At 47.3% G+C, this 27,429-nt stretch overlaps 1 protein-coding gene across 2 annotated transcripts in view; it reads left to right on the top strand.

Annotated features, from left to right (window-relative positions):
- Positions 1-27,429, top strand: part of IGDCC3 (immunoglobulin superfamily DCC subclass member 3) — a 98,965-nt gene that overhangs the window by 51,495 nt on the left and 20,041 nt on the right. For both annotated transcript variants that reach the window (XM_033070720.1, XM_042779666.1), the window contains exons 3-7: positions 4,732-4,876; positions 7,540-7,670; positions 12,061-12,198; positions 18,441-18,599; positions 25,860-26,025. In XM_033070720.1, the coding sequence (XP_032926611.1) occupies positions 4,732-4,876; positions 7,540-7,670; positions 12,061-12,198; positions 18,441-18,599; positions 25,860-26,025 (739 nt within the window). The remainder of the gene's footprint in view (positions 1-4,731; positions 4,877-7,539; positions 7,671-12,060; positions 12,199-18,440; positions 18,600-25,859; positions 26,026-27,429) is intronic.

Below are 27,429 nucleotides of genomic sequence, written 5' to 3'. Positions count from 1 at the left end.
CAAAGCAACTTGCATTCCAAATTGGGCTGATGGCAGTTCAGCACCAACCTCGCACAATAGCGTCATTAGACACGCAGGGCCGGCTCGCAGGCGCACAGCCTGCTCTGCAGCTGGAGCAGCCACCGGCCTGGCCTGCCCTGGGCTTGCATTTAGCTTTCTAAAAATCCATCTTTAAAAAAAAAAAAGTATGGAGAGAAGATTCAGTGTGTTTTTCTTCAAGGCTTGGGCAGGCGTTGCTGTTTGATGGCGGGGGGAAGAGAGGAGAGGTTGGGATTTGTGGTATCCATGTGCCCCCCATCTTTTGTGCCAACTCCTTCTCGTTGGCAAATCCTCCATTTCCAGAGTGTGGAGGGGACAAATAAGGGACCTGAGTCTGGAGAGCTTTCACTTTCTGCTGGCTTCTTTGAGAATGTTCCCTGGCAGATTGCTGACTTAGTGGTGAAGGTCTCTTAAACCGAGAGGGAATTGAAAATTTAATCCCTCTGCTTACCTTGGCACTGGTGGCTTTCAGAAAAAGGAGTTGGGTGCTCCATGAATCTCACAGAAATTGAAGGGTGGTTCTGCTGGAGCTCTCAGCCTGATTTGAGAGTGGTTAAGGTTTGGCATTAATTGGCATGGTGCTCATTGTGTTTTAAAAACAGCTCTGGCTTCTGCTGACCTGAATTTTATTAGTAAGTAGAGAAATTCAATATTAAAATCACCAGCTCATCGGAATGGAGCCAATCTTGGAAGGGATCAGCTTGCCCATGGCTTGTTCTCTGTACTGGGCAAATAATTTGCCTCTCAGATTTCACCTTCCTCAGTTGTGGTGGAGGTAACAAAGCCCACCCTCCTTGGTAGGAGCATCTGGAAGCCTGTGTACTGCAGGCACATCCCCATAAAACTCTTGTTCCTTGTACTGTGTCAGCTGTGAGGCATTTTAACAACATGCCTCCATTGGAAAAGGTCTGAATTTAACAGGTTGGTGGAGACAGAAATGTAGAGAAAGGATCTTCTCTTGTGGGCTGCTGTTTGTGGACTGTGTGGTGGTGTGGATGCTCACTCCTCCCCAGCATTGTCTTGGTCAGAGCCAGCCTGGGTCTCTGTTTCCCTGTAAGTAATTTAAAATAAAGAGGCAATTTGATTGCAGAATTAGCTGGCCTTCCCAAATGCTCTCCTAACACCGTGTTTGGCACTGAACCTTTCAAGTCTTCCTCCTCTCCTTGTGCCTGCACAGTGTTTGTGTTTTAATGACTCTAAAGGCCTGGGATTTGCTTGGACATACCAAGTTAATGTTTTCTTTTTCTATATCAAATCTAGGTCAATCTCTGGCTTAGCACTAATGCTGCACTGAGCAAAAAAGGATTGGCCACTAATGGTTTCAATTTAGTTTTTTATGGAGTAGAGAAAATTTCACTCAATAGCTATTTTCATTTTTATTCCATTGGCCTTTCCACTGGGCCTGTTGGGATGGAGGAAGTGCTTGTGATTTGATTAGAGGAGACCCCAGAATGAATCCTCCATGAATATGGATGAGGTTAAGGGTTGCTGCTCACCTGTGTCCATAGGACATGCCTTCAGGGACTGCATCCCACTGGGAGTTCAGGGGGCATCTCAAGCATGGGGGTTTCTTTATAGAAGAGCCTTGCCTGTGATCCAGCATCATCCTAGTTGAGGTCCTTAATTGTATAACACAGGGGAAGGAGAAAAGAAGAGGAACTGCTCTGCTTCATGTGTCTGTGTGCCTGTGGACAGTCAGCATTCAATCTGCATCTAGCCTTGGCCAGCATCTTTTGGAGGAGGCTCCTCCATGCCTGCAGTGTCAAAGGGCTGCCAGGACCATTCCCTGTCTGCTGTGAACCCTAATTTTGTCTTTCCCTGCCTTGTTGCAGTCGCTGTGTACCACAGCCAAAATCCAGGTGAGATGATAGCAGAAGCACTGAGACATCACAGCTTGGAGAATTAGTGTGGAGCAATGAGTGTGCATGTGATTTATGTTTTTTATGGCTTGATGACACAAGGAAATTGCAGAGGGAAGTTTAATGGGAACAGGGTGGCACTCACCCCTCTGATGATGATAAAAAAGGCTTGGGGCAGCACCAGTCCCTCCACTGGCACATGGGTGCTGCATTGCTGGATGGCAGAGGCCGCTGGCAGATGGATTAGTGAGTGCCTCCCCTCGTAGGAGCTCGCGGGTGAATATTGTGATTGCATGTATTTATTTTTAAAATTATTATGGCCATTAGCATAGAAATGAGCTGCAGCTCCCTGGCTGCTAGCCAACCCCACCCGGGCTGACATGCAGCTCCTCTCCTTGGTGGCTGGAACAAAAGCACCCGGCTGCTAACAGGGTCCTGCTGCTTGCCACGGGAGGACGAGTGACAAACAGGAGCAAGCACTCTGCTGCATGAGTTTGTTACACTCAGCTGGGACGTGTATAAAAACCTCACATGGGTGAGCAGAGATTGAGCCCCTCCAGGCAATGCCCTGTGAAGCAGTTGAGCTCCTGTCCCTCTCCTCTCCTTCTCACTGGTGATTTATTCCCAGGCTAAAAACCCACTAATCACTCACACAGAAGTTCTGTTGCTGTTTTACAGGAGATGCTCCAAAAGTCTATTGTCTCTGCAACTGTAAATAAACTCATAAACCTGTTTTTAAAATAGCATTTTGTACCTCAGTGCATGAATTTTTAATGCATCTTCTGCAAACCAGCTGGTCTTGGCAAGGGTCACAGTGTTTCCTAGGCATTTAACATAAAACTGTGCTTCAAAGCCACATTATAGTGTCGTTGAAGAGTAATATTTTACTTAACATCCTCATAACTGAATTATTTATAACTTGCCATGTTTTATTCATGATAAATATTAATACTGGTGTCTTTAAGAGTAGAGGTTATTGCTGCAGTTTTACCTATAAGAGGTGATATTATTGAAATAAAGGAATGGCGGTGAATTCTGTAGCCAGCAGAGCGAAGTCTGTGCCAGGGCTGTTCTCATTCACACCTCCCTCTTTTATCAACCTTGTCAGCCACCAAAAAACCTCAGTGCTGAGCATCTGTACATTTGAAAGGAATTTTCCTGCAGGCATCTGAATGTCTGCTTTTTAAAAAATTTTCTTAGAGAGCTTTGTGTCATTCTCAGTAATTCTTGGATTAATTTCTTGGTGAGGGTTCATAAGCTTTGGCTTTGCAAAAATGCTCTGGTCTGAGTTTCCAGCCTTGAAATGTTCTGCAGGCTCCCTTGAGCTCTCCTGCTGCAGGCACCTGTGGATCCCCCATCTTTTGAAGCATCCCTTGCCACCTTTGAAAGGGCATCACCTGGTGTGGGAGACCTCCTAGCAGCCTTTGTGCTCCTTTACATGTCTGAGTGCTCTGGGCCATGATGAGTGTCATTTCAAGACTAAATCTATATGAATTGAGTAAATTGCCATTGCACCATTGGGCTTCATCCTATACCAGAGAGGATAATTGCATTGGCTTTTATCTTGGGAAGGAGAAATACAATTTTCTGTGATCTTTCACCTTGTGCTGGTGTGTCCCCATCTGGCTGGAGCATTGCGCAGCCGCTCCCTGGTCCTGCTCCCGACGTGGGGCTGGCTGCCCATCCCACCCTCATGCCTGCAAAACCTTCCCAGCCCTACAACTGTGCAGGACTGGGGCTTTGCTCTGTGTTCCTCCACCAGCTTAACAAATCTGCCATCAGCGGGTGGAGAGCGGTGGTTGCGGGAGCAGCGCAGGTTAATGCAACACATATTTAATGTATGATTGCTAATGGCCATCTCCCATCTGCCTGAGCCCAACTGCAGTTTGCAGATGAGTGATTAAGCTGCCCTGACACATAGGCAGCTTGTTCCTTAGCTGACCCACAGCCTTTGCACTTGATGCACCTAAAAGGGGTCGAGGCTTTCTTGCTGGGGAGAGGGGTGTCAGCGGGCTGGGGCAGCAGAGCAGGGGGTTCTCTTGGAGTTTGTTTGTATGGTAATGTGAGAGACCTTCCTGTGGATGCAGCACTTTAAATGAATCATGAGCTCAATAACCACTGGGATGTTTATTAGCTTTGAATATGTTTATTGCGGAGTCAACAGGCAGCACCTTCCAATTAATTAATAGTAATAATTACGGTATTATTTATGTAGCTCTAACAGCGTGCCAGAGTGTTTCTGCACGGTGGTTACAGCTGTGGCTTGCTGGAGCAGGCTGGTCTGTGTTCACCCTGTGTGAGCATGCTGGGGTTCATCATTTGCTGTCAGATGGTCCCAGCCCCAAAAACCTTGCTTTGCTGAGCTCTTGGCAGCTGCCCTTTCTTTTGGCCAAATCCTTTTCCTTCCCAAATGTTGACATTGATGGCAGCAGAAAGAATCCATCTCTGTTTTGATGTGGACTAGGAGCCAAAGACTATTGGGAATGACCTCTGCTAAGTGCCAGTGCTGTGTCTGTGTTTCTTGCTGCCCCAGCAGACTTTGCTGAGGACCATGAGGGTCTTGGAGCAAAGTCTCCTGTTCTGGTTGAGCCAAAGTTCAATGACTGAATACCCAGATTCAGGTGGGATACCAAGAACTTCCCACTAGTCTTTGTTTTTCCATGCAGAAGGTTAGGCTGCAAGCTGACTTCTGCTCTTACATTACATTACAGTCCCATTTGCATTCTGTGGGAAATGAGAGTGTGTTTCTAGTTCATGTGAAATTGCTGACAGCTTACAGTTATTGGATCTTTCTTAACTTGTGAATAATTCTGTCTCTCTTTTTGTCTGCCAGCAATGTCTGACTTCCACATCCACCCTCAGAACGCAGTGGTGGAGGAGGGCGGGGTAGCAAGATTCCAGTGCCAGATCCACGGGCTGCCTGAGCCAGTCATCCTGTGGCACAAGAACAGCATGCCAGTCAACACAGACAACGAAAGGTAGGACGTGCTGCTGGCCTTCCTCCAGGTGGGAAAGGATGGCCAGGCTTTCTGTTGCTTTCACAGTTGTGCTTGGACACAGCTAACCTGGGCTAAGGATCTTGGCCAGTGTTTCCACCATGGAAGACTTTTTTGTTTGTGTGTTGTGACTTTTCTGGTTTGGTTCTCTTTTTGGCCAAGCACCTTGTAGTAGTACTGGCATTTCCTAGGAGAGGTAGATATAGCTATTAGCTGATTTTGAAGGGCTTGCACTGACCATCTCTGATCAGCCCTGCTCCAGGTTTATTTTCCAACCTGGAGACCTGCCCAGCAAGCCTCAAAGAACTGGGTAGCTTTGGCATCCTTCAACCCTGCATGGCTCCATTTTGTGGAGCTCTTTCTGAGACAGATCCATGACTTGGCATGTGGGTCCTGGACTCTTGTAAGTGCTGAATTACTCTGTGGCTGCTATTCCCTCCTGTGTGGCAACTGGGGAGCTCTGCAGAGAGCTTCCCACAGCACCCTGAGCTGCCATTTCCCAAACAATCTCCTAAAGAGAAACTCCAGCTGCCTCCCTTCCCAGCCTAGACCTGGAGCAGCACGTCGGCGCTTCCTGTGTTTGACAGGCTGCTCCCTGCGCGTCGGAAACGTCCCTCAGCACGGTTTGATCCTCGGGACAGGTGCAGGAAACGCGTGCCCGGTGCTGGCAGCCCCAGCTGCAGCTCGGGAGCTGCACAGCCAGGGTGGGAGACAATCGCTCACAGCACACCTCCAGCACGGGCTGACGGCCCTGCCTTGGGAGTAGGCGAAACCAGGAAGCTGTAAATATTTTCCTGAAAGCCCCTATTCTTAAAAATGTCAGTTCTGCAGCAGAATGTGGTTGAGTTCTTTGGAGGCAGGAGCAAACACAAGGGCTGGAACAATGCCTGACCTTCTCAGAGTGGCAGTGAACTTACAGTAGAAGGACCCAAGAGGCTGAAATCTGCTGTGGAAAACTGCAACTGTCAGGTTTTGTTTTTCCTTGCATTTTTCAGCTGAGCTTTTTTTAGCCCAGCACAGAGTTGATTTGTTAAACTTGATCTCCTCTGAAGGCTTCTTACTCATACAGGTGCTGAACTGGGGATGTGGTAGAGCAGAGCCACTGATCCAAGGTGGCATCAGCAGAAGTAAAGGGTGGAGAACTGTGCTGGATGCCTTGTGGCATCCCAGTGAGATGTTGCAGGACAGATGAAGTTCCCCTGAAGTCCTTCATGCATCATTGATCCTTTCCATTTGAGCCCAGGTACACAGTTGTGGAGATGGTCAGGAATGTGACAGGGATTTAAATGTGTTCAGGACTTCTTTTCTCCAAGGCTGGGGAACCCTAGGGCTGAGGAACCCCAAGATTGAGAAGCCAAGACTTTTCTCCAACCCAGAAGGGTCCAAGCTGTGCTTGTTCCTGCTGCTTCTCCTCTGGGGAATGGAGTTTGCCTAAGCTCTGGAGGATGTGGCCCAAGAGCTGTTTCCCTACATTTGTGTCCTGATTTTGAAGAGATTTGTCTTTTTGTAGGAGTAAAGTTACTGGGGAAGTTTTTTATTGTCAGCTCAGTAGATTAATCTCTGACACCAGAGCCTGGGTGATGAGAGTTGCTTCTCTAACTGAATTGGATTTCTGCATTAATCACGCTTGGTGCATTTCTGCGTATAAAACGTATATAAATTTGTATGCCAAGTCTTGCACTTGGAGGCTTTGAAGGCAGAATAATAGCTTTGGAATTGAATCTTCTAATGCTGTGGGCAGATTGTTAACAAAAATGAAGGCTTCTTGTAGTATAATTGATCCAAAACAATGGGCATTTTAAAGTCCCAGAGAGATTGCAATCAACTTCGGGCCGTGTAAAACTGATTGCTGTCGTGCTGCCACCGACACGGAGCCGCACGTTTGGAACCTGCACGGGGAGCAGGTTATAGGCACTTAACCATATGCTGATATGGAGAGAGATATGCTTCATCTTCCGGACGGAAATGGATTATTAACTCATCACTCTGTAATGACTTACTGCCAGCCAATTTAAACAAGTGGTTGCCAAGCAACCTGTAATGTATGTGTACATATATGTGTGTATGCACGCGTGATTTAAATGTGCCTGTGTTTTAAAGATGTAAAATATTTATTGGTGTTTACGTTTGCTCGCTCAGTATTTATTTTAAACATACCTTTTCATGTGTCTGAGATTTTAAGGTCATACAGATTTGAGTCCTGGAGTGGGGAGTGTGGAGCACAGGTTTCTGATGCCTGTCCATGGTCACTGTGCTTCAGCTGATGAGTGATAATTCTCACATCATGATAACTCCAATGTCAGCTGTTTTCACATGCAAATGCACTGCTGGAGCTTTAACACAAGTTAAATAGGAAGCATCTATTTTGTAGCCTTCCAGCAAAAATCACCATTTCTCAAGGATGCATCAGATGATAAATTATTTTCTTTTACTCCCTGTAAAAGAAGACCAGAGGCTCAAGTATCCTAAAAAAAGTAAGAACTGGTGCAGAAGCAGGCTCAGCCTAAAGGGGTGTTGATCTCTTGGTGGCATTGGCACCTCTGCGCTGGATGCAGGGGTGCCTGCCTCTCCTGGATGGGTGTGCAGCCTGCTGTCACATCATGTCCTGTTTTGCAAGCTTTTGATTCTGTTTTCTCTTCCCACAGGTACACACTGCTTCCCAAGGGGGTTCTCCAGATAACAGGACTAAGGGCAGAAGACAGTGGGATATTTCACTGTGTTGCCACCAATATTGCTAACGTGAAGTTCAGCCGGGAGGCTCGGCTCACCGTGTCAGGTTAGTGCCAGCTATGCTGTCCTGGCTGCCTTCCTGTCTTCCCACTGCTGTTCTGAACCAGGACAGTTTAAGAGAGCTTCAGGCTAACACACAGAGAGGCATTCCTCTGTCCATCCATGACACCTTCCTTGTTCTGGATTGTTATTTGTTAAGATCTCCTCCGGTGCGGGACATCCCCCATTCCCTGTGGAAATGGAGATTGCATCTTTGGAGATAAAAGGCAAGGGAAATCTGCCCAGGAATGGTTGAGTGGGTGTTCTGAGTTCTTTCTTACATGCAGCCAAAGGTCTTTCCCTTGAGCTGTGATCCTCCTGTCCATCATATACACATAATTGCTGGTGCTCAGGAGCTGGAGGCTTTCCAGGACACAGTCACATCTCACAGCTTTCCATCACCCTCCAAAACTCTACCTGGCCGGTGGTTCTGGAGCAGAGACTTAACACCTGTACCAAGTGTCAGATTAGCCTCTGCTGACTGTAAAAAAGCAGCGTGTGTGAAATGGGGTGAAGCTGAGGAAAGAGTGATGGTGTGTATATCAACTCTAATGGGGAAAGAAAGCAAGTTAAGAAAGCAAGTTAACTGGTTCTGAAAGACCTGGGAGCTTTGGGTGCCTGTTCCTTATCTGTTTGCTTGTTCTATGCAAACAGCAGCCACGTGGAGGGGAAAAAAGAACAGTAAATTATCAATGTGGTGAAGTTCTTAGTGTCAGTTTACTGGCCTGAGTTATTATTTCTCACAGAGCGGAAAGGTCTACTTGTTCTCATCTGACCATCCCTCATTGCAGATGGATATTTTCCAGGTTTCCTGTCTGTGAAACATTTGTGGGTTTTTCTCCTTCTTAAAACAGTTGGATGATGAATACAGGCACCGTGTGTAAGTGTTTGTTTGGAGGGTTTGGACCATGCATCAGTGCCTGCACTACTGAACATTTGCATGGAAAACTCCTTCCACTGGGTTAAACCTCCATGGAAAAGGTTTATGCTCTGTGGTGTTTGCTAAGAACACACAAATATCTGTTAGATCAGGGCAGCAGGTATGTGTTAGCATGTGAACCCTGGGCTTTGGCACGGCAGCAGAGGCTGTGGTGAGCCACAGAGGAGCACGGGGCATTGCTTTGCTGGTGTGGGTGTTGTGTCAGTAAATACTGAGCTAACGTGAGTCCAGCTGTGCTAATGGTGATAGGCATGATGGGGTAAACAGAATTCTTGCAAATCTTCTGTATCACCTCCTTCTTGTGTCATGGGGAAGGAAATGGTCTCTCTGCTCTTCATGATGGCAGGAGGATTCCCACTTTTCCCTGCTTCAGCCATTGCTTCACCCACAGAGCAGCACCAGATCTGCTTTCCTGAGGTTTCCAATCCAAGCCCTGGCTGGGAGGGAGGAGGGAGAGGGTGAGAATGGGCTCTCTAAGCCTGTGCCCTGCAGGGCACTGCCACAGCCAGCAGGAGAGGAGGAGGAGGAGGAGGCTGCCTGTGGGAGGTGAAGGAGCCTGTTCACGGTGCTCTCCCTCCTCTTGCTGGCAGTGGTGGCGGGGCTGCCGGCAGTGAGCAGCACAGAGATGTCTCCAGTCCTGCTGATTGATTATTTTCAAGTGCCTGCTCAGCAGAGCTGCTCCCGAGGGGGCTGCCTGCCTCTCTGCACTGACACCTTTGCAGTGTGAGCTGTGGCTCTCTCTGCTGCTGGCCTTTTGATCAAGATCCTGTCCCTGCTGGAGTGCCTGTCACTGCTGGCAGTGCTGGGGACCTCCCCATCCTCACTGTGACTGCTGCTGGCAGAATCCCTGGGGACCACAGGCATCATTAGAGCCTTTCCCTTTCCAGATAAATCCCTGTGCTGCCCTGAACCCTACTGAACTCCAACAGCACTCATCTGCCATGAGTCCCTCATTTTGTCACTCCTTCCTTCCTGACCTTGCATCAAAGGGCTGGTCTGGTTGAAGAAGGAAACCTCCTCCTTGATGTTGAGACATGGTTGTGACTACTGGGTCCCACTCCCTGCTGGCCCTGGAGCTGTCACTCCTGTGGGAGGTGGGCTCAGCAGCAAAGCTACAGGACCATTCCATGATCTTTGCAGAAGAAGGTGAGCAGTGACAGAAATGCCACTTCTAGAGCTGGACAGCGTTTGCCCTAACTCAGGGAGCTGAAACAACACTCAAAAACCTGAAGGTTTATTTAAGACTCAGAGTAGAAATCAAAGAATGTGATTTTTTAATATTTTATTGTCAGAGTAGTGTGTTTTATAAATTCTGCTTTGAGCTTGGCTCCCATTTGCTGGTATTCTTGGGTGACCTTGGACAATTCATTTCATTTCTCCATGTTTTGAAATATTGAAATCGCTGTATAATACGCTGATAATACCGTATTATTCTGAGCGTGAACATTTAGTATTGTGATTCAGAACAATAAATCTACATGGGTTTTAAAGGCACTCTGAGGTACTGAGGGGAAGGTATTGTTTTTCAGATCTCTTGGGGTTAACCAGCCGGTCATATGAATTTATTGTGCATTCTGGTTCTCATCAAAAAATCTGCATTTTATGGCTTGCAGTGAAATGCATTTAGTGAGAAAGTCAGCTCTTAAGTCACACTGACACGGTGATTTTTCTTGGATTTTGCCCATTTACACACAAGCTCGGAGTTGCTTTATTGCTCCCTGCTTTGCCCCCGTAGGAACGATTAACAAACGAGCTGCTCTGATCTGTGCTGGCCCTTGGACCACTGTGCAATCCCCTGCTATGCCCTGATTCCAGCCCCTGAGCTGCTGTGGAAGGGTAACACTCAAAAGAAATTGTTTTTCTTGGAGAAAAGCCCCCTGTAGGTAGATTTTGGTGGATCAGTTCTCTGTAAAGAGCCTTTTGAACATTGGAAAGTCCATGTGCAGAACTCAGTGTGGGTTGGTCCCTATGGCTTCGCTCCCCAGCCCTCCCTGTGCCCCTCTCCTGCTTGGGCCCAGATGACCAGCCCAAGTATTTCTCTTTGCAGGTGTGCAGGGCTTTTTTTGCCAGCAGCTGAAAGATTGATGGAATTCCTTAAACACTGCTTTGACCTCAGCAGTTCTGGAGTGTAACCCAGCTCTCATCAGAGATGGGGAGAAAGAATAATGCAGAGATTTTCAGTGTTCCTGTTTACTGATGGAGAACTGAGAATATCTCTCGGGTTTCCTCCTCTCCTGCTTCCAGCAAATGGGACTAAAGGGTGCAGGGACATTTGGCCCAGGGATAAGACACTTTTTAGGGACTCAGGAGATGTGGATTCAGCTATGGTATACATAACAAAGGATGATGTATTTGTCCCATGCTATCATTCTATCAAGTGAAATGTGTTTTCTTTTGCCTTTCTTGTGCCTGTCTTGTGTCCAGGGTCCTTGTGCCAGGATTTTGTTTTGTTATGGGTGTGTACATCCATCTTATTCTTGGTTGCTGCCACTTGGTACTACTGTAGTGCAACTAAAGGATTAGTGATTGTATCATGAACAGCAAATGTGTCACAGTTATATCAGTGCCATGGGGTGCAGGAAAATGGTAGGAAAAGGTGGGGTGCAGTCGTCAGAGGAGTTTTCTCTCAGAAAACTCCTCAACAGGAGTCAGGGACTGTTACCTCCATCACTCCTTGTCCCAGGACAGGTCCTTTGGAGCAAGTGACACCAGCAGCAAGAGAGGATGCTCACAGAGACAGAGTTAGGCACTGTGCTCTGTATGGATTAGTTTATGGCTCAAAATGCTGAAAGATAAAGCAACTCCTTCATTTCTTTGTACTCCTGCTGTCTTGCATGTTGTGTTTTCCTTATACATCATACACATGTTCTCTGCAGTTCACAGTGCAGTTCCTTCTTCATGCTGCTGATATCCAAGTGTTAACAGGGCTGTTTGTGGCTGGGTCATTGGTTCAGGGGTTTTCCCCAGGAATAATCAATGCAGGCTTTAAACATGTTCAGTGTGACTGTCACACAAACACTGTGCTCCTTTTGTTTCATACACATCTCAGATTTATTGAGGGTTACACCAGCCACATAATTTAGGATCCTGGAATGGTTTGGGTTGGAAGGACTCTTAAAGGTCATCTCATTCCATCCCCTGCCCTGGACAGGGACACCTGCCACTAGAGCAGGTTGCTCTGAGTCCTGTCCAGCCTGGCCTTGAACACTTCCAGGGATGGAATCCACAACTTCTCTGGGCATCCTGTGCCAGGGCCTCACCACCCTAACAGGGAAGAATCTCTTCCAAATACCCAACCTCAATTTCTCCTCTTCCAGTTTGAACTCATTGCTGCTTCTCCCGTCACTACAGTTCCCAATGAAGGAGGATAAATACTTAGAGAATGCCTGAAGTCCTCAATGTTCCCTTTAACCAAGAGGGAATCAGAAGCCTTCTGACTATGGTGCTGTCTTTGCAGGCTCCCACTCCACCGTGTACAAGGACCCCATGATCCTTGTGGGCCCGGAGAACCTGACTCTGACCGTGCACCAGACCGCGGTGCTGGAGTGCATCGCCACCGGCAACCCCCGGCCCATCGTGTCCTGGAGCCGCCTGGGTAAGCCCTGGGGTCACTGGCATTTCCTCCTCCTCTTCCTCCTCCTCCTCCTCTCCATAGCCATCATGTAGGAAATAAGTAGGTGCCACTGACTGTTTTATACAACAACTGATTCACCCTCTCTCTTCCCACAGAAGGTAATTGTAGGCTTGAAGTACTTTTTATCCTTATGTCTACACTTTGTTTTTTCTCTCTGCCAAGATTCTGTTTTCAGCTGTTAGAGGAGTGGGTTGGTTAAACCTGTAGATGTTTCATGAAAGGTGATAATTTTATCTTTTCTCAAGTGACAGCATCTTCTGCTGCTGCATCAAAAACATCACCACTGTTGGCCTAGAGAAGCAAAAGCATACACAAACACATCTTTCACATAAAAACAGACTTGAAAGAAATTTGCTGCCTGTTCAGGGAGTTTTAAAACAATTTTAAGGGGGAGAGAGTGTTTAAAGTAGTGTGTCTGAAGCCATGAAAAAACAAATGCTTGCTGCTGGGGTCCGTGATATGTTTTTAAATCAGCATGGAAACCAGAGGCAATGTCTGATGGCATCATGCAAGTGAGGAAGAGCAAAGGGCTGCGTTTCTCTCAGGTTTCTTTTAGGTTCTAACTTTGTGATGATAGCTTAGAAACTGTTTTGCTCAGAGCAACACTTCCATTGCCCTACAGAAACCTGTGCTGAGTGAAGAGCTGATGGATTTTGTTTCAGTTAGGATTTCCTGAGATCTTGTGTTGCTCGAGGTCACATCGTTTTTGGGATGCTCATCTCCTGGTGTCTCCCAAGGTGGCTGTGAAGCACAAACAAGGGTAATTCTGTCTCATGCTGCTGTGCACCCCATGGCTCTCCAAGGGTCAGGCTCAGCTCATGGGCAGGGTGACTTCCCACTCCAGAGCTGCCTGCCAGGGAACGAGGACTTGCATCCAATATCAGTTGCACGTTTTTTTCTCCATGTTTTCCCTCCTTGCATCCTCTAGTGGCTTGTAAAATCAGTCTTTTTATGCCACTAACTGGTATTTTTGTCTCCAGAGCCATAACCATCAGATTGATGCTGTTTTAAAAATTCCCCAGATACTCTGTATCACTGGTTAGGTTCTCTTGGACACAAGGCAGCTCTATGTTAGTGCTCAACTATAATAAACTACTTTATAATTGCCTTAATTATAAGTGCTTATTACCTTCTTCAAAACACTTGTCTCTATAGAGCAGTGCAATAATGAAGATGTAATAGCACTGTGTGATGTTTGTCTGGATGGTCTGAGCTCAGCATTGCCTTCCACCAAAAATAAATCCCCTCTCCACACTGCCTGGCAGCACAGCAGCAGAATCAGAGCTACTGAAAGGGAAACAGATCCTGTTATTTTCCCTCCCCTTCAGGAGGAATGTTTCCTGTCCAAAGCATCACAAGGTCTGGTTTAAGATGACAGTGATCCTGACAGCAGTGCAGTGCAGGGGCTCTCTGATGACTTGGAGGGTTTGTCATCTCTTTGTAGCCATTTCAGAAGTGCTTTCATGTCTCCTTGGCTGTGTGATCACGAGGAAGGAGAGGGGTTTGTGCTGGACAGGGAGGTCCTCAGAGTATCTGTCATCTCTGGCATCCTCCATGTGAAGGTTGTCTTCCTGAAGTTCCTCCTACAGATAACTCACTCAACTTAGGAAAATAATCACTTTTAATCCTTTTTCAGAAATAAAAAAAACCCACACAGCCACAAAGTCTTAGAGAGATGCAGCTGATTTAGCAATAGGAATGGATTAATTTAAGCAAAAAAAGTCAATTCTGTGTGAGCATCTTTCTTGCCTTGCAGAAGTAAGGAAGAGCTGTGGATTACTGTTGTGCTGGGACTTTGCACAGGGCACATTGCCTTTTTGGAAACTCTCTCTGAGCCCCTTTACTCACAGTTTTGACATTGTGGCATTTCTTCTGTCAAAAAGGAGCAAAAGAACAATTTTGCTTTCACAGCTTTCTGGTACAGGGAAAAGCAAGCCATAAACACCATTTGCACTTCTTGCTTTGGCTTTGCTAAAACCTGGCTGGTTTTCAGTGGGAAAGGCAGCTATATTTCGCTTGAAGGAAATCATTCAAATTCTGGGCCAGTTTTTGAGTGTCACACAATCAATTTTGAATTTAATTTCTTTGGGAATATGTTGTAGCCCCTGACCACAAACAGAATTCCTGTGTCTCGCCGTGCATGAAATGTCAACATTCATTAGAGAGCAGGCTCTGAGAGAGATGTAAAATCATTAAGGGTTTGTTCAGGGAAGATAGAGCTTTTCCTTTCAGAGCTACGCACTTCAGCTTGGACCTGTATGTGTGCACAAATGAATATCCTGGGCACTTACTGCAAAGCCTTTTGAATGAACGACGATTTTAATGTATCCTTACCCTTTAACTGACAGGCCACTGAGCTGGCCTCCATAAAAGGTACCAAAGCAGAATAATAAACTATTTAGAGAGATACAGAAAAGTGAGGCGAGAAAGAAAGGACAGTGATTATCTGATAGCGTTATACAGAAGTTGTCAGAAAGGGCCGCACAATGGGAAGGAAATTACTAAAGAGGGAGCCATTCAAGAAGTAAACTATACAACAATTGTAGGAGCCAATTAATTGGTAACTTATTGGACACAGAAGCTTGCAATAGATGGCTGACTGGTTGACAGGAGCACCGTTCCTGTAAGTGTTTAGAAATAATAGAGTAAATTTCACCACTTCACATACTGAATAGTCAACTGTTGCAATGTACTCTAAATATGCTAATCCACAGTGCCCAGTGTCCTCAGGAGCAGGAGACCCATGCGTCTAAAAAGTGGAAGGCTACTATGACACAATACAAAGAATTCACAAAAGACCTAAATGATCAACATTAGAAAGTTGTTACTTTCTTTCTACTTGCTACTTATAAAAGAAAGGCGTTGGTGTTGTTGCATATTCATATCGCCTGGCACGTTTTAAGGGGCTCCATAATTGGTGCTGCTGTGCCAATCACTCGGTTAGCAGGCGGAGAATGGGCTCCAGAAAGCATCACACACACCTTGGAAAAATAAATAATGCAGCTCCCAAACTGCAGGTGTCTTTCATCCAAACTTCACCCCCATGGGGAACCTGGAAGTAGCTGAAGGGAGGCTGGAGGGGGACTTTGCAAGGGTGTGCAGTGGTAGGACAAGTTGGGAATGGCTTTAAACTGAAAGAGGGTAGATTTAGATTGAATGTTAGGATCTTTCAGATCTCCTCCATGAAGAGACGACTTTGTGGTGGCAGATGATGCCAGGAAGGTGGATTTACAGGGTTTGGATTGCCTGATCCAAACCATTCTTCAAGTCTGCATGTAAAGAAAACAGGGTTAAAATAAATAGCAACCTTTGCAAAGCAGGTGTGAGACATCAGTCCCTCAGCACAGCGGTTCTGCAAAGTGCTGAGCTTTCAGGATGCAAGGAATTTCTTGTGTAAACACTCTGTATTATTTATATGTGTTGTCAGTATTGCTAAGTTGGACTAGATATTAACTGAAGACCTAGCAGAGTGCAGGATGGCTCAGGCTGGGTGAGGCACAGCAGTGTGAGAAGCATGGAACAGACTGGGAAAGTAAAGATGTTTCTGTAGATTTTCAGTGCTTTTGGAAAGGGAGGAGTTGAATGAGAGATGATGAAGCACAGTGATGTTTACTGGCTGTTAGAGGTGACCACACTGACACAAATGGCAGATCCATCTGGGCTTTGGAGCTTGGAGGGCTTTGTTCTCTAGGGAAATGAAAGATGTGTGGACAGAAGATGTTTCCTCAGACCACCAGACTTCTAATAGCTGGAGAGATAACTGAGGGCATAATTGATGCTGGTATTTGGACTGGGGGGAGCACCTGCTGCAAGCTGAGTCTTTGCATGCTTAAATGATGGAGCATGTTATAAATAATACAGTAAAACTGCTGGCATTCAAATCACATTTCCATGGCATTTCTCAAGGCAGTGATGTGATGAAGGGTGCAGGTATGACCACTTTGCATATTTTGCTGGTCCCATCCCTCCCTCAAGAGAGAGATTTTATTTTTACACCTATTGTAAATACAGACTTCTGAAAGGACTAATTTAAAAGATGAAATCAAGTTCAATTTGGATTTAATTCAGACCTCTTTACACTTCAGTTCAAATGCTGTTTGGAAGGAATGGTTCCTTGTTATTGCTCATTAAATGTCATGATAGGTCATGTTTTACTGTCCTTTTTATGACTGAGCCATTTACTGCAGCGGTGGCTTGGCCAGCAGTGTGATCCTTTAATGACATTGTTTTTCTCTCTCTCTAAAAGACCTGAGCATTTTTCTTTGCAATGCAAATAATGAAGAGGTCTGGCATTTCCTGTCTAATAAAGCAATGAAACCTTCAAGCTTCAAAATTTCCTGAAAAACAACATATGTAGAGCATGGCAGGCAATAGGTTTGGGAAGTGCTTTTGTAGCTCTCAGTCCATGCTTTGCTGGTGTTTCCTAGCAGGATGCAGCCTGGAATCTGAAATGGGATCCCTCACTCCTGTGGTTGTATTGGGTTTGCATGACAAGGTTTTGGTGGTGTGGGGGCTACAGGGATGGCTTTAGTGAGGATTTGCTGGGAGTTTCCTCACATCCAATGGAGCCAATTCCAGCTGGCTTCACGATGGGCACACCCCTGCTCAAGGCCAAGCCTGTCAGCAGTGGTTGGTAGCACCTCCGCCATAACAAATTTAAGAAGAGAAAAAAGTTATTACACAAGAGCAAATTGCAGCTGGAGAGAGGAGTGAGAACATGTGGGAGGAACAGCCCTGCAGAGCCCAAGGTCGGTGCAGAAGGAGGGGCAGGAACTGCTCCCAGTGCCAGAGCAGAGGTTCCCCTGCAGGCTGGGGTGCAGCCCATGGTGGGGCAGCTGTGCCTCTGCAGCCCATGGAGCTCCACAGGTAAGCAGAGATCCATCTGCAGTCCATGGAGGAGCAGGAGTTTTCTCAGTCTGTTCCAGAACCTGTGGTTATGAATGACCCAAATTTTCTAATATTTTTTATTATGCAAAACTTGATATTAAATCTGAAACGTAATTAGGATAACTTTTAGTCCTGCATGCTGGCTGTGTTGGAGTGTGAAGCTCATGGCAAGATTATGGCACAGACTTTGGAGCACAAGACCAGGCTCTTCTACTGTAGTGGAACACAAGAATGGAAGTCTTGTGGGGAGGTCAGGTGGGGACATCACCAGAGCTGTTTTTTTTCCTGTAGATTCTTTAAACTCCTCCATGAGCAAACCTGGGAGAACTGAATTCCTGATTCCTGTCTGATGAAAGTGTGCTCCCTTTAACTGCTCATCCAGTAAAACTCCTCCCCTGCCTTGCCCCTCTGCTCAGACACCCTGACATGTGCTAGGCCTGATTTAGAGCTGCCTTTGTCAGACAGTGTCTTAAAACACAAATCAATGCAACAATAGAAAGCAATAGCCTGATACTAATGAAACACTTTGTAATTAGAGCTGGCTGGGAATTTTCCGGAAAAAATTGAATTCTGTGATACTGAACTATTTCATATCCAGCACTCAGGGTGGGGGCAGCCCTTTACAGTTGCCCTTCCAAACCAGAGTAAATGAGATCTAACCACCAGCTTGGAGACTGGCTCCTCAGCCCTCAGCTAGTGTGTGTTCAAGGGCTAAGGAATCAAAAACCCAGGGTTCTCTTGTTTTCAGAAGCCACAAAAATCCATCAAGAGTTATCAGGTAAAGTGGTGTAACTTCTGGGTCAGGTAATCTGCAGGTCATAAATTGCTGGTGGCTGGGAAAGTGCATCAGGGAAGCACTGCAGTGGGTTGGCTGGGCTACATCCTGAAGCCTCTCTGTTGGAAATAGGTTATTGAGCTGATTGGATCCCTGCTCATTCTAATGCAAGAACCCAGACAATGGCTCAGAGAAGCTGAGATGATATAGCTTGGTTTAGCCACTCTGTTGAACTGTGTTCTGGATGCTTCATCTTAATCTGAACACATGGTTGAGAGCTTTCACTTTTCCTGTGGTGGTACTTCGGGTTTTTAAGCAGCAACAAAGAGTGATTGTGGGCAAACATGTAAATAAGGATCTGGTTTCTGCAGAAGGAAGTTCTGATAAGAACATCAGCTAAATCCCATTGACTTTACTTGGCAGATGGCAGTAGCAGAACATGGCACCACCCATAAGTGCTCAGATTGGACCTCACTGAGGGCCTGGAGAACCTCACCCAAAGGTGCAGCAGGTGACTCTTGTCCTTCTCCCCTTCTTTCAGACGGCCGCCCGATCGGCGTGGAGGGGATCCAGGTGCTGGGCACAGGAAACCTCATGATCTCAGACCTCACAGTGCAGCACTCTGGCATCTACGTGTGTGCCGCCAACAAACCGGGCACGCGGGTGCGCCGCACCGCGCAGGGCAGCCTCGTCGTGCAAGGTGAGCCCCTGGCACCCTCAGGGCTTGGGGGGACAGGTGCTGACTTCACCTCTCTGCTGGCACCAGACAAAGCACTTCTGTTCTAGACACGTGGTTTCCCATGTGGGTGTGTGTCTGTGTCCCACACAGGTGAGTCACAGCCAGGTATGGTTCAGCTGAGGCATCAGCTGGGTGGGATACAGGGATTTCTCACCTCATCACAGACATTTCTTTGTCTTAGCAGACACTGGTTGTTACTTGTTATCATACTTGTGCATCTCAGCAGAAAGCCTGAATTAATCAGCCAAATTTGTTTTATGGTCCTTAATGATACAAGGACATGGTCACTGTTCCCATGGACACCTCTGAATGGCAGATATGACTCCTGCAATGATATGCAACAGTGGATACCATTCACAGAGTATTGCTTTCCAACTGAAATGGCACCAGTAAGTCTAAAACCATTTCCAAAAAGTCTGTGAGACTGTTTCATGTGGCAGTTGACACTGTCTGGGCCAGTTGCTGTGCCAATGGGACACAGGTTCCTTCTCTTCCTGCAGCAATTGCCCTGAAATGCTACTTGTAAAGGCAGCTGAGCCCGAAGTAGAGATCAGCACTAGGTAAAGCACACAAATCCCTTCCACATTCTCCTTTGCAACCAGTCTCCATGGTGAGGGGAGCCAGGCAAGAATTTCAGAAGGCAAACCCAGCTGGCAGCGTGCTCTGAATGGCAGCAATCCGCCCCTGATTACAGGCACTCACCTCCTCTTCAAGCTAGTCCACTTAAAGCATCTCACGCTCTCATCAGTTCACTCATTAACTATTGACTGATGATATCCTGAATCTAAAATTACACACCTCCTGCCGGAGCTGCTAATTGAACCTTTCGTGCTGCTGATGGGGAAAGTGCTCTGCTCCAGCCCTGATGCTCGCCCTGCTCCAGCCCTGATGTCACCCCACAGATCTCAGGAGTCGCTGGTGCTGATCCTGCCAGCTGTGGAGGAGCGATGTAGGAAGGGTGGAGAAAGGGCTGCCTGTGCCTCCTGAGCCCCAGGTGCTGATCAGACATGAGACAAGGTGAAAAACTCACTGTTTCTTTTGCTCTTGGATTTCTGGGTGAGCAGTGCAATGAGGGGACCTCCCAGCTGGCACAGCTATGAATCCCCTTATTAAGAAACATCAACCTCAGCATTAAGAACAACTTGTCTGTACTGATATAAACCCTTTGGAGCTGCTGCAGGACAGCTCTGCACATGGTATGTGTAGGAGAGGTCTCCTTAGCACAAATGCCAAACTGATGTCCAGGAGGCAGGGAGGCAGACCCAAAACTAATTACTTGGAAAATCCATGAAGTTTTAAAAATACAACTATTGAATATGGTTGACTGCTCCTGTGAGTAACTGAATGAAAGGTAACACAACTTCTCATTGCTACAAATAGTAGTTTTTAGTCTTTTTGGAGATTTGAACATCAGCTCTTGAGCAACTGTCTGGTGCTGCAGTTCAGCTGCCATAGAATTACTGTGGATTTTCTCCTGGCAAGCCAAGATAAGAATTTGTCCCTAAAATGTCACTCACAGGGCCATTGAAGCCCAGTCTTTCCATGGAAGGAGGATGCTTCAGCATCAGCAGAGAAGCTGGCAGTGGTGTGGAGAAGTGTGACCTGTGTGTCCTTGGAGTAACCCTTAGATAGGACCTGCAGGACCCCAACCTGTATTGCCCATCCTTAAAATGCTCCATGTATTTTAGGGGAATGTTCCCCAGGCAGGGTAACGGCAGACCCTGGCCAGGCAGCTGAGCTCATCCCAGGTTTGCTCACCCTCCCTCTGGAAGCAGTTTTTCCTGCCTCTGCATCTCATTTTGCCTGAATTTTCCAGCTGAGAGGTACAAATGATCGCTGTTCAGGTTCGTCTGGGAAGAAAACAGCAATAATGACTGACATGGGAGACTGTGGGTTTTATCTTTGTCAAGATGTCAGTGATGCAAATTACATCCGTAAAGAGAAGAAAAGCAAAGAGCAGCTATCAAAAGCCTGGTTGGAGAGGAAGTTAGCACAGGGCTAGGACAATACGGCATCCTCAAAGCACACCAGACCAGGTACTTGCTGCCTTTATGCAGGGGCCCTTGAAGTGCCTAGAGGCACAAATTAACTTGCCCCAGTCTTTTGAAGGAGGGACGTTTTTATAGGTGGGAAACTGGAGGAGAAAGGGCGATGTTTCCTGTTGTAAGGCGAGGAGTTAGCGGGAGGCTGGAACTGAGACCACGTCCTCCCTCCTGCTGCCAGCAGTGGTCCCTGTCCCATCCATCAGCTGCGTGGGCAGAGGTGTCCCAGCACAGGGCTCCTCTCTTCCTCCAGCAGTGATGTCCTTTCCATTGCAGGTTTTCCTTCAGATAATCTAACATCATCTTATTATCTTCCTGGGAATTCCTCCTCCCTCCAGAGGAGAAGGCGTCAATCCCCCACTCCTTCCGTCCCTGCCCTCCCTTGGCCATTTAGGCTCCTTTGATCTCTTTTGTAAGGTTCTCACACAAGAAAGTTTCCATTTTCCCTTCAGATCCCAGCGCAGCCATTTGAATATTGCTTTGTGCTGGGCTTGGAATGAAAGTCTCACGGGGGGAGTTGTGGAAGGGCCGAATGCAGCGCCAACTGAAACCGAGGGTATGTGTGTGTGTGAGGCAAGGGAAGAGCAGGCTTCGGTGGCAAGGGAAAAAATATATCAAAGCACTTTCCCTCTACCTCCTGTGCAATCTTTTGTGCTTTATTATGTGTTTGGTGTCATAACAAACTGATGGGCTGTGAATGGCCAGATGGTCACCAGTGTTCTCCACTCCACGCTTCATTTCCTCCTGAAAGCTATGCAGAAAAATGAGATCCCATCTCATAAATGAGGGCCCATCTTAAGGACATGGGTTTGAAGGCTCTGCTGACAATGCCTGCCTTGTTTGCCTTGCTTTCTGTTGGCAGGACCGGGCAGTGCTCCTTGGTCCAGCAGATCCGGCCACCGCTGCGCTTCCTGATGTTTCTTCCATCGTGGTTGCTGGCTGGCATCACAGCCTTTGGCTGTGGGCTGGAATTCAGCAGCAGATGTATTGCAGTTGCTGTGGTTTAGGCTTGGCTCTGTGGTACTTGGTTTGTCCTTGAGTTTAGCCCTGAATTCATTCTGCAAACCAGCTCCAATATGTGCTGTGTGAGTCAGTGTCCCCCATGGAGCAGGTCCCTTCCTGTCCACATTTTCCTTCTCAAGAAAAGCCACCACACAGGTGGGCACTCAAATTTTGCCTGTCAGGATGCTGGAGTGAGCTGGGGTGTCTGATTCTTGTGGAGCATTCTTCCAGGACCTCACTTGTGGGTGACATGGGAACATACCCTGCTGCTGTGGAGCTCCAGCCTGCACCCTGCTGGGACAAGAATTTCATGACAGCTGAAAGGCAGGCTCCATGACAGCCCCCTCCAGTGTTTTCTGCCTGTTTTCCAGGGGACATGGGCACAGTTTCCCTTTGGCCCTTGCAGTCCCATCACTGCTACTGTAAGTTACTCAAGTAAACATCTGAGTATCCTCTGTAGTGACTAGAGAGAAGCCAAGTGAGGAGCAGTTGTCTTAAATCTCCTGTCACCATTTGCTGTGCTTGAGTGACTTCTTCATTGACCTGACTTCTCCCTTATACCCTTACTGTGGGTGCCAGTACCCTAATTTATGAGGTTTTGTTGTTTCCATGTTATTCTTCCTTCTCTTCACCCCAGCCTCCCTCCCCAGCCCTGCCACTCTGTCCACCTGAGAATTAATGACACTTCACACTGAGATACAAGAGGCATGGTTTGGTCTGGCACAATGGCATTGGCTGTCAGTGCTCCCTTACCCTTAGGATCTTCTCAGTGGTCCTTGGGACCTTCTGTGAGCCATCAAGTGCTGCCATAAGCACCACACCACAACCTCATGGCAAGGACAGCAAAGCTTCCTGATGTCTTGGGGGACACACTGGCTGCTGGTCCCTGCTGACATGTCCCAGAAGAGATGGAGCCCATCAGGGTCTCCTATTAGAAGCTGCTGTTGCAGTGCACCTCCATGCTATCACAGTTTGCTGAGCACAGTAAAAGCTATTGAATCACTTTGTTAACGAATCTGGGGGTGGTATTAAGTGTTATTGCTTTTTGATACCAATGTCAAGCCTTTAAATATTCATTAAAACTGCATGATCCTCTCCTTCCCATTAAGTCCTGAATAATCAACGCTCTGGCTTCCTCATACCTCACAAGCTAGGGCTGGATCCTGCCTATTCCTCCTTGCCATGTTTGAATCCTCTGCTCTTAACAGTGATCTCCATTAATATCTTTATTAAATCTTAATGGAAGGCTGAGAAACACTTCTTGGCTGCCTGTGATGGCTTTTTGGCTGTAGTGTGGAAGGGGCAGAGTTGTTCAGGCCACTGCTCCTCCATGCAGGGAAGGATATGCCCTGACAAGATGCTCTGTTAATTATGAGTGATGAGGAGAGTGAAGGCTGGCAGTGGGCAGGGCTTGGCTGAAGGCAGGGCTGGCAGCAGGCAGGGTTGGCTTCTGCTCCTTCCCCACTGACCCAGGCAAACTCTTGGATCCTGTGCAAAATCATTTAGAAGGGCAGGGGAGAGGACCTGGGAGAGGTGAGAGGTTTTTCTGCCCAGGAAAGGAGCCATTTGCCCTGAAACCACACACCAGCAGTGGCCTGAGGGCACCTTCCTTGGAGCACTGGTTATGAACATCCTGGTCCAGGTAGCAGAGGAACACCCACTCAGTCCATGTCCTTTGAACTCCACCTGTTCCTGGTCCACGTCCTCTGATTCCATGGGTTTCTGTTTTGGCCTGGGCCATTTTGGCACTACAGCTTCACACTGTTGAGACCTCAGCAGGATAGAGGAACATGTGGGGAAAGCCAGGGAGAGCAGAAACAGTGCAAGGGCAATCTGTGTCTTGCAGCAAAGAACGCCATGGAACAGGAGACAGCTCGGCACAGCAGAGTTGGGAACCTGCTCCCCAGAGAGTTTAAGCAAGTTAAGCAGGGGCTGGGGTTGTGTTTAGCAAGGCAGCAAAGAGGAGGGATGGCAGAGGGGACCCGAGGAACCCCCAGGGCTGTGGCACTGAGCAGTGTCACTGGCGCCGAGCCAGCGGCCGCAGCTGCGCGTTCCTTACCCGAGTCACACGCGACCCCGCTCCAATTACTGCCTCTTGACACGGGCTAATAAGGGAGGATAAGGAGAGCCAGCGCTTCCAGGAGGTTATGCCGGGTGCTTCTTTCCATATTTCAACTTTGTTTCGGCTGGAACAAAAGGTGGGTTTGAGATTTGATGAAGTGAGGGGGAGGCAAAGAGCCAAGAGGATCTTTAATGAAGCTGCGGCGAGGAGCTGAAGGTGGCTGTGCCCTTCCTTGGCATGCTGGGTTTGCACCTGCGGGTGCAGCTCAGGAGCCCAGATGAAAGCAGGGAGGTGCCGAGCCACTCGCTAAATAATTGCTCTGCAAAACTGCGCCAGCACAAAGCGAGGGGCGGGAGGCTGAGGAAAATCAAGTCTCTAATGCTCTCACTGCACACCACAAAGGGACCATTCATGGCAGGGATGAGGGGTTTTCCCCCTGTTTATCCTTGCTTCCAACTTTTATTGAACCCATCCTGAATTTTGTTTTAATCTGTAAGTCTAGAGCAAAAACACAGAAGGGAAGTAAAAGGGCAAGAGATTGATTGGCACATGGGGAAGTTTAGCAGGAGGTTCTGGAAGTTCGTGTCCATTGGGCTGCTGGGATCAGGTTCATTGCTGGAGCTGAGCACTGACAGCAGGGGCCTGACAATAAACTCTGTTGGTGGATACCCTGTACCACTAACATAAGTCAGATCTGCCATGCTCCACTTCCCTCTGATTATTAAAAATGAAGGAGGGGGCTCCTTCGAGGGGGATGGGCTCTGTGATGAATTCCTGTGTCTTCCTGCTTGGAGGATTTAGAATCCGCTCAACTGGTCTTTCACACCAGCACCTGTCCCTGCAGTGTGGCCACGTTGCAGCAGTAGCCATGCTCCTCCCTTACCAGCACACAGCTGGGCCAGACCTTTATCCCCCCAAAATGCTGCAGGAAACCCCAAGGGGTGTTTTGGCCATGAACTATAAGACTCAACTCCTGCATCCCACCTGCAGCTTGGCCACTCCTCACTGTATTTCACTGGACCAGCTTTCTCCCTTCTCCAACCCCTGCATCCCTGCTGGTGGCACAGCCACCAACCCCATGCTTGGAAAATGCCATTGAGTGGCTCTGAACGTGTCTCCCTCCATAATCTTTCTTTTGTCAAAAAAATTTAATGTCAGCCATCTGTTATGTGATGTTAGTCAGTAAATTTATTATGGGCCTGTGCCTCTTATCTGTTTGTCTTCATTGTGTCTGCTGCCGGTTCCACCTGATTTTAGGTTTCAGTAGCAACATGCAGTATATTTATCACTTTGCCCTTTGAAGCAGAACTGCTTGAATAATCTCACCTATTTGGCAGTGTCTGTCAGGCCCTGCTTTCTGTAGGCTGATACGCTGGTTTATTCTGATAAATGATTTTAAATCTAATTTGAGCTGCTGGAAGGAAGAGATCGCTTTCTGTTTAAAAATGTTACTGCCAAAGGTGAAAACATTTTGTGACAAGTTGAGCAGAGGTTACAGGCATGGTGCAGTCCTTTGCAAAGCTTGGCAGGACCCTAGAAGTCCCAGGCTGAAGTTCTAGGGTAAAAAAGGTTCCCTAATATTTTATTGACAGGAAAAATTGGCAGCAAATCTGATATTTACTGGGGAGAGAACACCCTGCCAGATTGCTGTATGATACCCATATATTTTTTTCCATTTCAGGCAGTTTGCTAGTGCCACTCAGGTTCTTTGGACACAGCCAGGGTGTTGCTTGAGCTCTGCCATTGAGGAAACAGCACATCTCCCCAGCTGCAGCACTGGGGCTGCTTTCCATGGGAGACCATGGAGGGTGAAGGGGCTTAAACCTTGATCCTGTTTGTCTGAACCCTGCAGGACTCATCTCAGCTTTCCATCACTTCTGATCTGGCCTTCAGGCACCTCCTGTGAAGCCATGACTGCCAGGGTGGGCAACCAAAAGGCAGCTTTGCACTGTTCACAGACACCCCATCCAAACCAGAGTTTGCTGCCTGTGCTGTGGCTTGGCCACATCAGACATTCCCAGGCAGACGAGGCTTATCCACAAGATGGTTTTTTGTACCAGGATAAAGTGGAATCATCATAACTTTTCTCACCCTCTTTCTCCTTCCTCCTCTCAGCCCCAGCAGAGTTTGTGCAGCACCCCCAGTCCATTTCCAGACCCGTGGGGACCACTGCCATCTTCACGTGCGTGGCCCAAGGGGAGCCCCCTCCCCAGATCACGTGGCTGAGGAACGGGCAGATCCTGGAGACCAGCGACCACATCAAGCTCAAGAATAACAACAGGTAGGTCCTGGTGCACTGGAAGTGGAAATGGGAGTGGGAGAGATGTTGGATTGCTTTCTGCATAGCAAAGAGCTGGTGGGGTGGTGGTAGTGTTCTGAAGCAGATCTGTGGATTCAACTTGGGCTTTGATAAACTAAAACACTGCTCCAGTCCTGCTGGCTGTGACTTACAGTCTTACAGTTTGGTGCTCCGTGATTTTTTGTGCCAGGACATCAACATTAGACTTTGTTGACGCAGGAACCCAGGAAGAGTTTCTCTTTTGTCCTGATCATCATCTGGGTGCTCCTGGAAGGGCTAAATATTGTTCCTGGAGCTGACAGGGACCACATTGACTCCTCAGTGGAGGAACTGTGCTTTAACGCCTGAACACTGACCTGCCTGGGTGTGCAAATGCAAATACATCAGAAATAATATTTGTGTGGAGCCTGACTTTCACTAAACTTTAGCCTTTTATCTCACCAGGGAAGAATGTGTTCTCTGAGTACTAACTAACTGCATTTTCCTGTGAGGAGATGGGGATGTTTGTACTGAGGAAATGATGCACTTAGTGTGAAAATTACCAGTTGACAATGTTGTTTCTATGGAAATAGCATGAAAAAATATACTACAAAATAATAACACCTGTGTTGTAAACCTGATGTATTGGTAGAGGTTTGTACACTGTGGTGTCATAGAGCTGCTCTCTTTATTAACAAATGTGTCTCAGGAAAGCAACTACCCAGCCCTCTAGGAGGGTCTGGACCTTCAGTTTAGACAGCTGGGAAGTGCTGTGCAGGCACCATGGCTTGTTCCTCAGGGGATGAGAGTGAGTTTATTTTTCTGAGTGTCTGTGTAATGTGGCTTTTTGTTTTCTCGTTTGAGGGGTCTGAAAGTTTTGTTACATGAGTGATGGGAGGATGTGTGATGCAAGAAGGTGTGAGTGGTAATAAAATCATCTCAATCAGTGGAGGTTTGCTCCAAACTGGAAGTTTTTAGAGCTTCAGAAAACTTTGTATGTGCACATAGAGATGACACTCAGTTCAGGCATGTGGTCTTTCTAGCTCATGGCATGGCTTTCTGAGGCATGTGTGCCCTTTATGGTATGAACAGAGCAGAAGGGGTAGCAGAGAAATTAGTGCATCCCTTTTTATTGATGAGGAAGTGAAGTCAAAAGTGATGAAGTCCAAGTGATCATTAAATCCATGGCAAAACTGACACTGAATCCAGCTCTGTGTCTCTCCCAGATGTCTTCCCTGTGCAATCATTCCTCTTCACTTGAGGAGAGCAGGAGTTGGGTCTTTGGTCATGGTCACATCTCCTGGCCAGGTCCCTGTGTCTGGAGCTGTGCTACCCCTGCACATGAACTGCAACTTGGTGAACATCTCTGTAATCGTTGTCTTATGGGAATCATTTAATGCAATTTAG

Source organism: Catharus ustulatus, chromosome 12 (genome assembly GCF_009819885.2).
Source record: "Catharus ustulatus isolate bCatUst1 chromosome 12, bCatUst1.pri.v2, whole genome shotgun sequence".
Taxonomy (NCBI): Eukaryota; Metazoa; Chordata; class Aves; order Passeriformes; family Turdidae; genus Catharus; species Catharus ustulatus.
This window is presented reverse-complemented; position numbering and strand designations above follow the sequence as displayed.